Source organism: Periplaneta americana, chromosome 1, assembly GCF_040183065.1.
Source record: "Periplaneta americana isolate PAMFEO1 chromosome 1, P.americana_PAMFEO1_priV1, whole genome shotgun sequence".
Lineage (NCBI taxonomy): Eukaryota > Metazoa > Arthropoda > Insecta > Blattodea > Blattidae > Periplaneta > Periplaneta americana.
In genome coordinates this window covers 134,221,693-134,237,549 of record NC_091117.1, presented here as the reverse complement: position 1 = coordinate 134,237,549, position 15,857 = coordinate 134,221,693, and the positions used below count along the sequence as shown (strand labels likewise).

The 15,857-nt window shown below is 33.3% G+C and overlaps 1 protein-coding gene across 1 annotated transcript in view; it reads left to right on the top strand.

Annotated features, from left to right (window-relative positions):
- Nucleotides 1–15,857, top strand: part of dpy (dumpy) — a 673,297-nt gene that overhangs the window by 280,363 nt on the left and 377,077 nt on the right. The window contains exons 6-8 of the mRNA XM_069827690.1: nucleotides 9,964–10,095; nucleotides 12,730–12,845; nucleotides 15,184–15,436. Of these exons, the coding sequence (XP_069683791.1) occupies nucleotides 9,964–10,095; nucleotides 12,730–12,845; nucleotides 15,184–15,436 (501 nt within the window). The remainder of the gene's footprint in view (nucleotides 1–9,963; nucleotides 10,096–12,729; nucleotides 12,846–15,183; nucleotides 15,437–15,857) is intronic.

Genomic DNA, 15,857 nt, shown 5'->3' with positions numbered 1-15,857 from the left:
TATGTACTTTTCTGTAATGAATAAATAATAATACTTTTATTAAATTCTATGGGTAAGTTGTTGTAAATCATAAATATTTTAACGAGTTTCATTTTCACTTTGTCATTTTGACACTTTTCAAGTAATCAAACTTCAGACTCTGCTTATAAGCTACGTAGTGTTTTTAGCCTGCTTTCGGCATTCTATGATTTACTACAACTTAGCACTGTTATACTAGAAGAATATAGGCCTACAAGCATATTAAAAATCCCGTTAATGAACATACGAATCTGTTCATCACTGGATACAAATTTTACATAAGTAAACACCAGTTAGAATTTACACAAGATTTGGGTGGTCCAACCATTTCCTGATGCGAAAATACTTTCTTCAAATTGCATGGCTACCCAATTACGTGCAGTCGTTTAGCTATGTTCAATTGTGCGTTTCAAATCTTCCAAATTGGCGGAAATAATGCAGCGGTTCAATGGCATTACTGCACAGACTTGGATTATGAATATCTCACGCACAGTGCGTGAATTGCGTTTACCGCTTGCGAAGGACGCTGTAGTCGTGAGTTGAATATTGCAATGCGCAATGATTTTGATGTCCAAGTTTAACTAATGTGCTGTCAGAAAGTAACGGACTGAACACAGACGCTATATTATGATCTAGCAAGAGCAGAGCGAAACTAATAGAATTAAGGATCAGCGATTATAGTGTGCGCTCTGTGACGCGTTTGTTTCGCCTTTTAAGCTTGTACGAATGTCCGAGGTAATGTTACAGTTATAGTGTAATACAATTTTGTCTAACAATCCGGAAGTCCCAAGGAAATAGTAGCTAATGTACTGTAGAGCCACGAGATTATTTACAATAAGTTTAATATCAGTCACGCATTGTCTCATTCCTCCGTTATAATATATAAATTTATAATGCACATAGACTACGATAAATTATTTTATTCTGTTAGTACAAAAAGGTAAGAAAATTCATCTCTAAACTCAAAATTATAAAACTGTCAATTATTGTTAAGGGGCAATAATAACAACACGATATTAAAGTATTACGATGTAACATATAAACACGACAAAATTACTTAATTAGAAAGACTTAATTGGTTAGTGTGTGTCTTAAGATACTGTATTAGGCCTATAACGAAGACTAATCCGCATTGCGGTATTCTGGCGGTGTAAAGAAACTCATTTCTGAAGAATGCGGAATATTCACTCCCCTTTGAACGGATCGGATGTTAGGCAATGGCTAAGAGGAAGTGAAGTTTGATTCGAATGATTGAATGAAATAGACTGAACCTTTTCGACGAGGGATTGAGTTTTTTTGACATAATGCAAATTATTTCGACGAAAACACTTAAAAAGAAAGATGGGTGACTTATTAAATCTTAGGATATGATGACCAAGACGTTTGTAGCGTCTGATACTCTAATTACAGGCATGTTCAGCGCGGGCATTTCTAGTCTTTAAACGAGGTGCAACAGTGACGTATAATAACTTTCAATTGTGTGCGTGTATGCGATTCTGAGATTCTACGTCACTGTTGCACCTCGTTTAAAGACTAGAATTGCCCGCACTGAACATGCCTGCTCTAATAGTTTAAAGAAATTCAACTTTTATAAAAGCGAAATATACTTTGTATATAAGGATATTAGACAATGGTGATTGTAAGAAGAATTGAAAGTTGATGTTTGCGAGAAATGGCAAATAAATTTGGCCAGAGCCTGTTAGATGACTGATTTCTTTGACTTAACATGAGTTACGTGATCTCCAGCATTACAAATTTTGGAAGGAGGCTTAGCATTTCAAAGACCTTAAAGTGAATTTACTCTCAGGCATAATAAAGACCCTTGACCACCTAGAACAATAATTTAAATCTACATTTAATTCACACAATAGTGTGTACCGGTACTCATGTGTATTCCATGGTACAGACTACTTGTGCAGGCAGAACGCACAGCAACTTTTAAAATTTACTGTATATTCATATACATCAAAAGGTGTCACGAACTTCATTAATTAATTTTGATTAAAATGTACGAGCAATTCTACCACACTTTTAAAACTTATCTGAGTGTGGATAACCAGAAACACACTATTATAAGGACGGTTATTATCTTGGATAATGCAAGTAAACTTATCACTCAAAATAAAAGAATATCAGGCACACTGAATGTAAGGACTTCCATGAAAATACTAATGGAAAGATAAAAAACGATATTTTATCAAGTACTACAGATATTCTACTTAGACGTGTTACTCTTTTGTAAAATCTGTTTATTACTTAAGTTTTTACGTATATTTTTACTTTGAACGAAATTAAACTTAACTGGTATTCGACGTTAAAATGTACACACTTGCGTCTATGTTTATACATAATAACGAAAGAATTAAGCCTAAGGAAAAGGATATGCCACATCCTTAAACTATAAAAAAGTGCAATGTTGATCATGGCAATTACTTCTACGGTTATAGCCCAGGGTGAGCATAAATTGAAAAATAAACTGACAAAAAACCAGCGGAAGCTATCTTTTGTTTGTGACACTGAAGTATCTTCTAGTTGCGTCCAGCACATTAACCTTTTAGTAGCAACATAAATCCAAAGACTCCACCTTCTTTCTCAAGAGTGAACTATTGCAAAGCCGTGTCAAGAGCCGTTTAAAAACGGGTATCTGTGGTTCCGCTTTATTTCAACAGGTGACGTCATTCCTCGTTTTATGTTATGCTGAACCTGTACGAAGAGTTCGTAACTCAGATTAGGCGGCTACGTAACTCTCTGCTCTCTTGCATGCTGGGAAAAACGTATTTATGAAGGAAGCTAATCTGCATAACTCGCATTTCAAGGCACGTCGATTCCGAGAAGAAATTTTGTATTGTTTGCTTTACTAGGCCAATGCCCAGTACGTGGAAGCTGTGCCCATTTATACAAATTAACAAAATAGAATTACAGCTGTTAGCCAAAAGTTACTTTTAGCTACATATAAGGGCAAGTACCATGGCTGTGTGCATTCTTATCCCCGGTCATATTCTTATTTTTCGAAAAATATATGTCTCGCCATTCATTAAAAACAAGAAAACATTTAATCTCCTTAATCTCAAATTTGCTCAGAATCTTTAACTTGCAGTATTTATTTTTTTTTTCAAAACATACATACATACATACATACATACATACATACATACATACATACATACATACATACATACATACATACATACATAAGTGTTTTGCCCATTGGCAGGTCTTTCACTGCAAACCCAGCTTTCTCCAATCTTTCCTATTTTCTGCCTTCCTCTTAGTTTCCACATAGGATCCAAATATCTTAATGTCGTCTATAATCTGATATCTTCTTCTGCCCCGAACTCTTCTCCCATTCACCATTCCTTCCAGTGCATCCTTCAGTAGGCAGTTTCTTCTCAGCCAGTGACCCAACCAATTCCTTTTTCTCTTTCTGATCAGTTTCAGCATCATTCTTTCTTCACTCACTCTTTACAATACAACTTCATTTCTTATTCTGTCTGCCCACTTCACATGTTCCATTCTTCTCCACATCCACATTTCAAATGCGTTTATTCGTTTCTCTTCGTTTCGTTGTAATGTCCATGTTTCTGCCCCATACAATGCCACACTTCACACAAAGCACTTCACTAGTCTCTTCCTCAGTTATTTTTACAAAAGTCCGCAGAGGATGCTCCTTTTTCTATTAAAAGCTTCCTTTGCCATTGCTTGTAGCTCCCCAAATTCATCACGATGCTGAGTGAGCAACAGTCCCATACACTGGCCGAAATTTCATGGAAAATTTCTTCCTCCACGAGGACTCGAACCAGTGCTCATTCCGCAACGTGAATCCTGACATAACGCTTTAGACGCGAGAGAATTTTTATATTAGTAGTTACTGAAATCTAAGAAAAAATGCAGGTATAACTTCTAAATTAAATCTCAACTTCAGTTCCCTAACCCCAAACGCCTCTTAAACTTCAGTAGACAAATTTCTGACCGGATGTGGTCCTCTGCACAACCTGTAACTGCTACATAAGTGTAGGAAGCTATAAAATAAGATGGCATGAGTAGTCTGGAAAGGCAGTCCATTGTGGCAGAGTATTTAACCACATTAGGCCTCTCTCGGTTCTGTCTTCCTAATTTGTGTTCAGTACTATTTCAAATATTACAATTGTGCTAATGGTTATTATAAAATTAACATTATTCATTACATTTTCCATAAGCGATATGGTGTACGGGAAGTAAGCTTCTGGCTATCTTGACACGAGGATGGCTACATTTGGAATCAAGGTTCACAGGCTCATACCAATTAATACTGAATTTTGAGAGACATAAAATGCTTAATGTGGCTCCACTCAGAAATGAAGTAGATTTGGAAGTTACAATTATTGTAGTAGTTACGAGTAGAGCAATCCTATTTCTTATTAAGTCTTATATCGACTTTCTTCTATATTGCTGGTGCTGTTATTTGAAAGCTATTTTCTTCTGACCATTTCCATACTCTAACGTGTTTGAAAAATACGGCATTTTGACATTTTTGGGTTTACTGGTGCTCCAAAACAATAAAAAGTCCTGCCTAAATATGAAAAATAATTAATTTCACTTTCGAAATCTATCTTGCTTGATGTCCCTCCTTAAGAATGGAAATTTTAAACAGAAGATGAAGTTCTGGTCGTCAGAAGCCAATCAACAATAGTTAATATTTAACATCCGAATATGTAATCCTGATGTGTAATAGGACTAGTATTAATTAATAAAATACCAGGAATTTATTTTGAAATACCGGTACTAGGAGAGAAAGAGTTATTTTCTCTGTTAATATTTAATCACATCGCCAGATGATATTAAGGTCTGACCAGTGATGTATTTCTTAAAAAAAAGTGCCGTGCTCTGGAATTTCGGTAGTACTGGCAATAGTCTTCTAGAAGAAGAAAATACACAGACTCGAATCTAGATAAAGAGATTGTTAGGTCCATGGAGTGCATATCACTGTGAAATTATACATCTTGATTACACAACTTTTAACACTATATCACTTCGGAATATGTATTATATGTCTTTCTCGTGTTAAATTCTATCGTAACTGGTTAACATGTTTCGGCCTGTTATGGGCCTTCTTCAGAACTGTTGTTGCAGGTCTTGGCGCACATCCACATATGCAGAACACGTCAGAAATGCTAACCACACCTACAAAGACATCAACACAGACATGGAAATTCTACATATTGAACCAAAAAGCCAGAAATTAAACACACTAGAACAATACGAAATATACAGACACACAAAAACACATCCAAATGAAATTCTCAATACACAACTCAATTTCAGAACACATACACTCTTTGACTCCACATTACACTACACAAACACACCCCCACAGGAAACAAAACAAAAGGCGCCAAGACCAGCAACAACCAGTTCTGAAGTATAGTATAGTATAGTATAGTATAGTATAGTATAGTATAGTATTTATTAGCTGTCGTTATAGCAAAAGCTAATGACATTGTCAAATTACACGTGTGAAATTATAGTGCAAAAATGAAAATTATTCTATTACAACACTAAACATAAAACAAAATGATCACAAATACTCCTTAGAGTTTACAATTGAGAGTCAAGATTATCAAAATTAGGCTAATATCTAGATGAAAATTGTAACACACTGATCAGAAATATTGATTTGATTAACAATTTATGAGAATTTCCTAATATATTACAGAATAATAATACAATTCAGAGAAAGAAACCTAAAAAATATCAACAGCTTGATTTTCTGATTCAAAATATTCTTGTACAGAATAGAATGGGTTTCTAAGAAGCCACGTTTTCACTTTGACTTTGAATATGTCAAGTGACACTTCCTGTGCTTCCTGTGGAAACATGTTGAACATTCTACAGCCCAACATGTTAGGACTACTTTTAACTTTGGATAGTCTGCAAAATGGTATGTCCAGTTTTTCTTTATTCCGAGTATTATACTCATGTTTATCCATCCTACTGGTGAAGCCATAAAGATTTTTCTTGATGTAAAGAAGGAGTTCCAGAATATATTCATTAACAACTGTTAAGATGGACTCGTGTATGAACAGTGGTTTACAATGTGCTTTGCTTGGTTCTTGTGTGATAATTCTTATTGCTTTCTTCTGAATGAGTAGGACTTGAATAAGTTTATTGCTGTTTCCCCACACCAGGATTCCATACTTCAATATGCTATGAAAAAAAGCAAAATAAACACTCTTAGGTACTGCCCGGGTATTTTATCTCTAATTCCTCTTAAGAGATACAGGACTCTGGACAGTCTCCGAGAGATGTATTCAATGTGGCAATCCCAGGTTAGTTTTGTATCAAGATGGATACCAAGTAACTTTACTGCCTTTTCTTCAGACCCTTCTTCTTTTTTCAATGACAAAATTAATTTTTGAGTCTTCTCCTCGTTTAAAATTAACTTATTTGCTCTGAACCATTCTGCTGCTTCCAAAACTGTATTTGAGGTTAGCTGACGCAGTTCTGCTGCACTAGTCGAACATGTTATAAAAGAAGTGTCATCTGCATATAATGTTGATTTGGCCATAGTGTTATAACTTAAATCATTTACAATAATTAGGAATAAGAAAGGTCCTAAGATGGAACCCTGTGGGACACCATGTTGCACTTCTCCTTCAAAAGACCTGATCCCTTGAATTTCTACTATTTGTTTTCTACCAGACAGATATGATGAGAGGAGATCCAACTCCCTTCCATTTATACCATAGTATTGTAGCTTAAGTCTTAAAATGTCATGTGAAACGCAGTCAAAAGCTTTTGTTAGGTCGCATAACGTGATCTCAGAGTACATTTTATCTTCAAAACCATTGTATGCTGATTCCAGCAGTGATAAGATAGCATCAACTGTTGTTCTACCTTTACGAAAACCAAACTGCGTATGACACAATAAGTCATTTCCTTCAAAATAATTTGCCAATTGAGTCTTCATTACACATTCTAACACTTTTCCGAAAATAGGAATAATAGATACCGGCCTATAACTACTTGGATTCTCTTTCTCACCTTTCTTGTATATTGGGCAAATCCTCGAGTATTTTTGACTATTTGGAAATATCCCCATTTCCAGACAATCGTTGATGCACACTGTCAATGGATATACGATATAATTAATCACTTGCTTCAGGAAATTATTGGATATTCCATAAATATCTTTGCTGTTTGATGCTTTCATTTTGTTCACAATATTAACTATATCCTCACATGACGTATACTGCCATTTGAAACCTATCTCTGGCACTTGCACAGGTGTGCTTGTTAGAAGAACTTCTGCTGTTATATGTGAAGAACTGATCTCTGAAATGATATGCTCCACAGATTCAAGAAAATACCTGTTCATTTCATTGGGTTCAATTGGTATATTTTGATTTTTGACACCTTTGTTACATTCTGTCTTTATCAAGTTCCATGCAGCTCTACATTTGTTGTTGGATGATTCAATGAAAATAGCGAAGAAGGCCAATAACAGGCCGAAACATGTCAACCAGATACGATAGAATTTAATACGAGAAAGACATATAATACATATTCCGACTATGAAATTGTTTAAATATGAATAAAGCAAGATTTTTTTATAGATACAAAATTTGACGATAATGCATATAAAAATCAGAAAAGTGATCTGGTGCTGCTCGGCTTCGAACAGTAGTACCTTGACGCACTAGGGCTCATCAGGCATGAAATACGCTCTGGGTCTGACATAACTCTGCAGAAAATGGTAAAAAAGTAACTTTATGCAGTAAATAATTTGTGTATATCAGTGACAAAATAAATAATCCTTTGTAAGTTATCTAGAAAGTATCGTTTACAAGTTTAGTTTCATGCTGACCACAATGAACAATCAAGAAAACTTGTTTTTACCCACCAGACATCGTCCTTGTCCACCATAAATTCCATTTGGATCCTCTGGAATTTGAAACCGGAGTACTAGCATGGAAATCAAGGCTCTACCCATTCGGCTGAATTTTATAAATTAAAATTCTGTAAAAGGATTTGTTTATTTACTTAAGAGTTATTTAAAACATTTAGTAAATTATATTATTGTTTATACTTTCCTTGTTCATCGTAATATAGGCCTATGTATAGTTAGTCATAAACTTTCAATCATATATTCAAAGGATTCTGAGATTTCTAATTCACAACACACCATATATAAATTTATACATGTATATATATGGGAGGAGTATGGTGTAACTAGCACAGGAAAACACAGTAGACAACTTAAATGTTGCAAGTTTCGAACAAGTGACAGCTGGTAAGTTGTCTACTGTAGGCTAATCTGCCTTCGTCTCTATTTAGTTGGTAGTCAATTACCTTCCAGCTGATGGTGAAAGTTGACCCTCTATATAGATGAAGGTGGGATTTCTTGTCTAGCTTTCAGCACAAGTATCATGTGTAACAATAAAGTGGGAAATATGTATTTGTAAATAAAATCTGTTGATATTTGTAAGTTACCAGGAGTTTACTGTTCATATTAAAACAAGTCGATACTTTTGGATTGACAGTAGGAATAAAATTTTACCTTGCATTTCAAAATATTATCAGTTAAATATTTAATGTACAGCTCCAGACAAAAGAAATGGGCCGCTTAATTTACGAAGTTCTAGATACAATGCTTTGCGCATGTCCAGTAAACAAGAGCGCCTGTATATATGCGTAACTTGTTGCCTACATACAGGAGGACTTCCATTACTATTACTTTTTTCTAGTATTGTACATTTTAAAAATGAAATATAAAATTACGCAATAACATCGCATTATAATAAATTAGATAATAAAGAATTATTATAATACATTCTGTTGTCTATATTGAAAGTCATGCTGAAATATTCTTAAAGTTCTTCAGAAAATTGTTATTGTACTTTTATAGATCTAGTTTCATTATGTTTTATTGTTTTATAAATTGCTGTAAGAACTAGATTAATGAATCTGATGTATTTAACCGATTTCTTGTCGTACTTTATTAAAAAATTAAAGTAAATTATTAAAGTGCTGAAAGCTTATACTTATGAGTTCCAACATCTGTTTTAACTATAATTTCACAACTCTTACACAATAAAACTGAGACTCAAAATCGTCCTCCAAAGGTCATCTTGTCAAAATATGATGTTACTAAGTCACAGTCTATTGTATAATGACTAAGTAATTACTTTTCCTTTCGGATTTAAAAATGTATCCCGAAAAAAATATATTTAGATTTAAATGGCGCCGGCCATTATTTTCCCTGGAAAGTATATAGATTATTATCAAAGAGGTGATTGAAAAACTATAATAAAGGAATTTATTTCATACTATTTCTAATCCTAATTTGAAAACTGTGACATACATATCACCATAGTATGCTTCTCATCACATACATACACGCACACACATAGACACATATAATCTTCTTTATTATCTTGATCAAAATAGATGAGCCAAAATTACTGCTTATCTCAGAAACGTAATGCAGCTTATGATCGAAAAGTTTGATAAAATATGCATTTCTGCACATGTAGTTTATTGTAAGTCTGACTACACTAATTTTATATGAGTTTATGGAATACTTTCTAATCCTTTCATTGACATATCACATAATCATTTCATCACACTTCAGTACATCAGTCTACATAATTCTTTCATATAGTAATCATTCTATAGATGTAAGATAAATATATTATTATTTATTTGGATCTCTTTTACAGATACGGAATTAAAATTCGGAGCAAGTCTTGATGGGAGTCCACCTGTATATAGGCAACAATTTCGCACAATTCTCCACAAGTAGCATATTATTATAGGGACTCTTGTTTACTGCACATGTGCAGTGTATTGAAAGCGAAACTTACACAATACCCGTAAGGGAGCTACAAATTTTATTTCCGTATCTGTACATAATTTGGTTCTTTGCTTTGTTCAAGTTGAAATCTTAAAATAACATTCTTATTACAGACATAAACGAATGTGATGACCCTGCAGTTGCTGCCAGATGTGTTGAAAACGCTGAATGCTGTAACCTGCCAGCACACTTCTTGTGCAAATGTAAAGCTGGGTTCGAAGGCGATGGAGAAGTGGAATGTCGAGGTAAAATCTTTGTGAGAATTCATAAACATATCAGTATGATCATTTGCAGTGTCGTACAAATTAGTTTTCCAATGGAGTAAAAATAAAATGTATTACAGATAAGAAAAAAGAAATTGCATCATAATAATAATAATAATAATAATAATAATAATAATAATAATAATAATAATAATAATAATAATAATAATAATAATAGTAGTAATGAATTCAAGAAGCTATTCAACTTAGTCATCAGAGGTATTTATTTTACACGTGCTAGTAGAACTCTGACTATCTGAGCAATAAAATCATCACAACAGTAATGCATATTCACTAATCATCTGAAATCAAAGTGATATAAAATATTCTCTGTCAATGTGAATAAAAAGAGCTATTAAACTTGTATACAAATAAAATATTGTTCCAATCGATATAACCTTTGAGAGGACACTCTTACAATACCTATGCACTATACAGTACAATGGCCTAGATCTAATAGCACGTGTGTGATTTTTCCAAACTTTTCAGGAGAGACATGAAACTGTTTATTATTTGTACACTGAAAAGCACAATACTCAGTAAGAGTACTACATTCTTACTGATTATTGTGCTTTTCAGTGGCTCAAATAGATAGAATGTATAAATAATAAACAGTAAGAATATTACATTCTTACTGATTATTGTGCTTTTCAGCGGTTCAAATAGATAGAATGTATAAATAATAAACAGTTCTATGTCTCTCCGAAAAGTTTGAAAAAATCACACATATACGTGCTATTACATCTAGGCCATCGATGCTTAACTAAGAACCGGAAATAAATAACCTTCAACAATATGTATTGTCATTTTATAACAACTATGAAAACAGTCGATACCATTCTTTCTAAACTAAGACTAATTTAAACTTTAATTAACTTGAACTTTAATTTTGGAGGGGAAAATGTGTGTGCGTGCTAGTAAGACTTTCGTAAAAAAAAAAACTCAGTCTCTTTCTCATTTACTCAAAATATCATGACCTTCACCTGCAGGGATATCTACTGTTCCATTACCAGTTTCTTTAGCTCATCCTTATATTTATATGCAGTTTCATCAAGGTCATCTTACTCGAGAATCCAAGAACGAACGTAATAGTTCTGATGTAATATTCTTAAAATAAAACACATTCACAAAATGAATCAACTGTAACCTGATATTTTACTCCAGGAACAAAGTTTCTACCATATGACAAATTGTTTCCTGCTGAAAGTTGAAAATGATAACCAGTGGCAGATTAATCACTAGGCCAACCTAGGCCATGGCCAAGGGATGCAGGCTCTTGGGAGAGGGAAGGGGAAACTGCATAACATGCCCATAGTGTAAAGTGAATTCCGAAATTGTGGGAAATTTTTCCAGTTGAAGTTATCAACATTGCAACGATAAAACTTTTCGTATGCATGACAACATGCAATGCATTTTGTAAGAAATGGTTAAGTTTTCTGAAAATAATGGACTACATGAGGAACTCTTCTATAGATTTGAGAGATTCTCAGATTGACAGTTTTGTAGAATTTTTTTTTTGTGCTGTTTTCGTCATGCACCCATATGAAACCAGTGCTCCATTCACAAAAAAACTTAACTTCGAATTTACTACCAAATGCTTTGATTCCCTAAAAGCATGCTGAGTGTAATAATGATAGTACTGTATAATAAATTGGAATTTTAAAAGTAGCCTATTTAATTTCAGAAGATTAATTTTATTAAATGTACCGTATTTTTGCTGTTTTGCTTTTCTTTAGAAATAAACTATTGTTGCATCATTATTAATTTACTAGTTTTGTTTGAGAGCAAGTAACATATTCCTTTTACCCTCAGTGTTTTTAAAGTTATGATGAAGCACTTTCATAATAATTTTAAACCCATTAAACCCAATATTCACGATGCACCACAGATTGGATGGAAGAGGGAACCTCCAAGCACGACTGGCTTAGGGCCGAAACATAGTATAAGATAACAAGAACATATGCAAAAACTTAAATTTTAAAGCAGTATGTTAATGTGTAAAGCCGCATCTACATGGTTAAATTTTTCATGTGCTTATGCATGTAATCTGGGAAGAATATTGAAAGAATCAAGTTTAAAACGCGCGTTCAATTAAGATGCATGAAGATTTTGTGTCTACATGGTGCGCCGTTTTGAACGTCACTTCACTACATATATAATTATATGACTTAGTATTAAATATCAATCTTAAGCATTCCTTGAATGCGTAAAGTTGAAAGAAATTTTTAATCATGTAGATGCACCTTAGATGTTCTTAATACTGGTATGTTTTATTTTATTTTTTCTGTATAAACAAAAGTCTAAAATATAACACAAAATTACCAAATTGGTACATCTGGACTATGCAGGATAAATAATAATAAATACTGTTAATGTTATTTATTTCTTAGTATGTTCAAATCACTTAGAGTTGTTGGTAAAAGTGGTCAAAGCATCCCAGGATTGATTATACGCAATTTCAGTAGGCCTACTTGTATATAAACATTTTTGACTGAGAAGAACTTACATAATACATTAATTAAATGTTAACAGGTAAAAGAACATGTTCATTTTTTACGTACTGGGTTTATACATCATGCCTACTATGAAAAGAAAAATATTCTGGTGTGTTTACAGACATCGACGAATGTGCTCAACCTGGTGCATGTGGAATCAATGCAAAGTGTGAAAATATTCCTGGGAATTACACATGCAGCTGTTTAGAAGGCTTTATTGGAAATCCTTTTGATGGGGTAAGTTTTGTATTCATTATGCACAGTAAGATATAGGTATACACGAAAAATAACTGAGGTCACAGTCATGTTTTACTGGTTCAACTAGTGAATGTCTTGTAGTGCTTTTCTGCATTACAGAAATCTGGTTCACAATATGTATAAAAAATACCAGGAATAGAAGTACAATCGGAAAGTACAAACTTATTAGCTGAATAAATTTCACTCAAACGTAAGTTACTTCCATTTATAAAACAATATAGTGGACTTACACAATATGGAATATATTAAATTTGTCATATTAAACATTACATTTATATTTTTCAGAATATTATAAAATATTTTATTCGATTTAAAAATAAATCAATCGATTTTGATAGTACTGCTAACTTTATTGACATATTTCTTAGCTTTTTTTAAAATTAAAAGTTAGGTAGAGTGACAATTGAACATCGTTTACAAGATTTTATTGGTATTATTAGTACAAATTCGAGTCGGACCATACCTCAAAGCTACATTTACTGTTCTCGGTGATATAGACAGCAGCAGAACTGCACTAAATTGACTATATACCACGTTATTCCACTCAAGGCTACGTTCTTAAATGTCAGAAGAGGTATTTATCAATAAGGATCACATAAAATTATTCACAACCCTTTTCCACTTATTTAAACTCTCCTGGTCATTACATTAACGTTCAAATAATTCATGCTGCACCACACAAGGTAACTGATCGAATATTAAACACTGCTTGATGTAATGACCAGAGCTCGGCAACATATCACATTCTTCCATTATGTCAGCGCCACAATTATATAGTATTGTCATCTATTGGTACCTATTAAAAATACCACGGAATGTCACGAGTAGCATCATATCTGCCTGTTTCACAAAAAAACTTAGTTTTAAGAAAATGTAACATACCACATTCTTCCAGCCATTCATTCATTTTTTAAATATTGCAATATTTTAGGTCCTTATCTTTTTCACATAACTCGTAATGAAACTGCATTAGGACACTGCCATCTTAATTCAGTACTGCACCGTAATATTATGGCTTTATAAAAATAGTGTATGAAGAAAGCAGTGATTCAAGCATACATGCCTTTCTGTCAACTAGTTGCTAGTCACTAGTGTGCAGTATAGACTTGAACTTTGAGACAAAGCCTAAAATGAGCTGCAAATTCTGAAATGATTGCAATAAATATTACGTTTCAAACTCTGAAACATTGGCCATAGTTTCATTTAAGTTTTGTCACTTCATAAATTTACAAATACATTTTCATGTAACATACTGTGTTTATTTAAGTGACATGACTGAAAAGTCTATTTATTTTAAACATATTATAATATGAAACGCAGATATAGATCTATTAGATAGCGTTTGTGTAAAAGATGATTACTTTTAATAGCCTAAATTCTTTTCAAAATCTCTTTGTCACCACAAGGGTCGGGATTCTATTTCTTTAGATCCGACTAATTTTTAGTGAACTATAGGGAAAATTCTTCTGATTACTTAGTTGCCCCTGCAGTTTTCATCTTATTCTAATGATCGTTGTATCTTTATCTCATTGTTTTAGGATAAGCTCTGTATTTTAAAAGGAACATTAAGTAAATTATTATAATTACAATAACATTCTGAAAAGAATTTTCGGTGATGTATGTCTACTTGTTCTGTTCATGTTTGCTCATGCACCAACTAAGCACCCTTCAAAATATAGTAATTTTAACAGATTTCATATCCGAAATTTAAGTCCTAATATTTCTCAAAACTACTATCTCCATTAAGTAGGTATGGGAATATTGTACTTTTTAAAATTTCATAAACAGCAACAAATTATTGTGCCTTCTATCAGATTCCTTCCACTTTGTTGTCACAGAAAATGAGGCAGCATATCCATTTGAAAAATAAGGCTCTGAAAATCTTTGGATTTTTCTATGAAGTTATCATAGGCTACTAGTCTGTTACATTCCTCGTACAAACAGAAACAGGTGCAAAAATGAATTTAGAAAAAAAATATATATATTATTTGACTTCTCCTTAAGCTGTTCTGTGTTTCGACAGTCATGACTGTTTTGTCTCATTTTCACAAGATTTTAGTTTTAGAAATTCAGATTGTCCTATTTGCAATCAACATGACGTAATGAATATCGACATTTTGCCTCTGTTACCAGGAGGGCTCTATTGAAAAGTCATGAAGCAGCTATTTCAACTTCTCATCTTTCTACTTTTCACTTGCATTATTTATTATGCATTAATTTTTGTTTGAGTAATGACAAGCTTCTACTGCTTTAAGGAAATCAATCTATTCTTATTTCTTTCTATGTACATAATTATATCGTTTTATTTGCATTTCAGTGTATCGATCAAGATGAATGTGAAGACCAACATGCATGTGGACCAGGTGCTATATGTACTAATCTGGCAGGTGGTCGAAAATGTGAATGTCCACCAGGATATGAGGGTGATCCATACACCACAGGCTGTGGAGATGCTGATGAATGTTTGCGTAGTCCATGTGGGAGGGATGCGCTCTGCAATAATATGCCAGGAAGCTTCAGATGTGCATGTCCACCAGGATATGTAGGAGACCCGTTTCATGAGTGCACAGGTAAGTTACTTATTTTGTACAATGAAGGAACCCAGTTGTTGAATCTCTTAGTCATCATTGCTAATGAATAGAAAGTAACGCTAATATAACAAGAGCTCTCAAATTTAAACACAATTTTTTCTACACAAGTGTAGACTGTCAGTTTTTTCTTCATAAATTTTCGGCTTAACCAAAGTGTAATAATTTGCATTACCTTTTCAAAGGTTTACTTCCTTGTTTACATTAATTATTTCTATGTGAAATGGTGTTCGTGTAATTTCATGCCAAGTAATTTACACACACGTATTTTATGCGTTTCTAGGGTTTGTTATGCACATTTCTTTCTAAATTTGAATTGCCGTATAATATGAATCGTGAAAGGGAATGAGACTGAATTGTGTAGTAAGAATTGTGGAATGAGGCGTAACTGTACCTACTAACC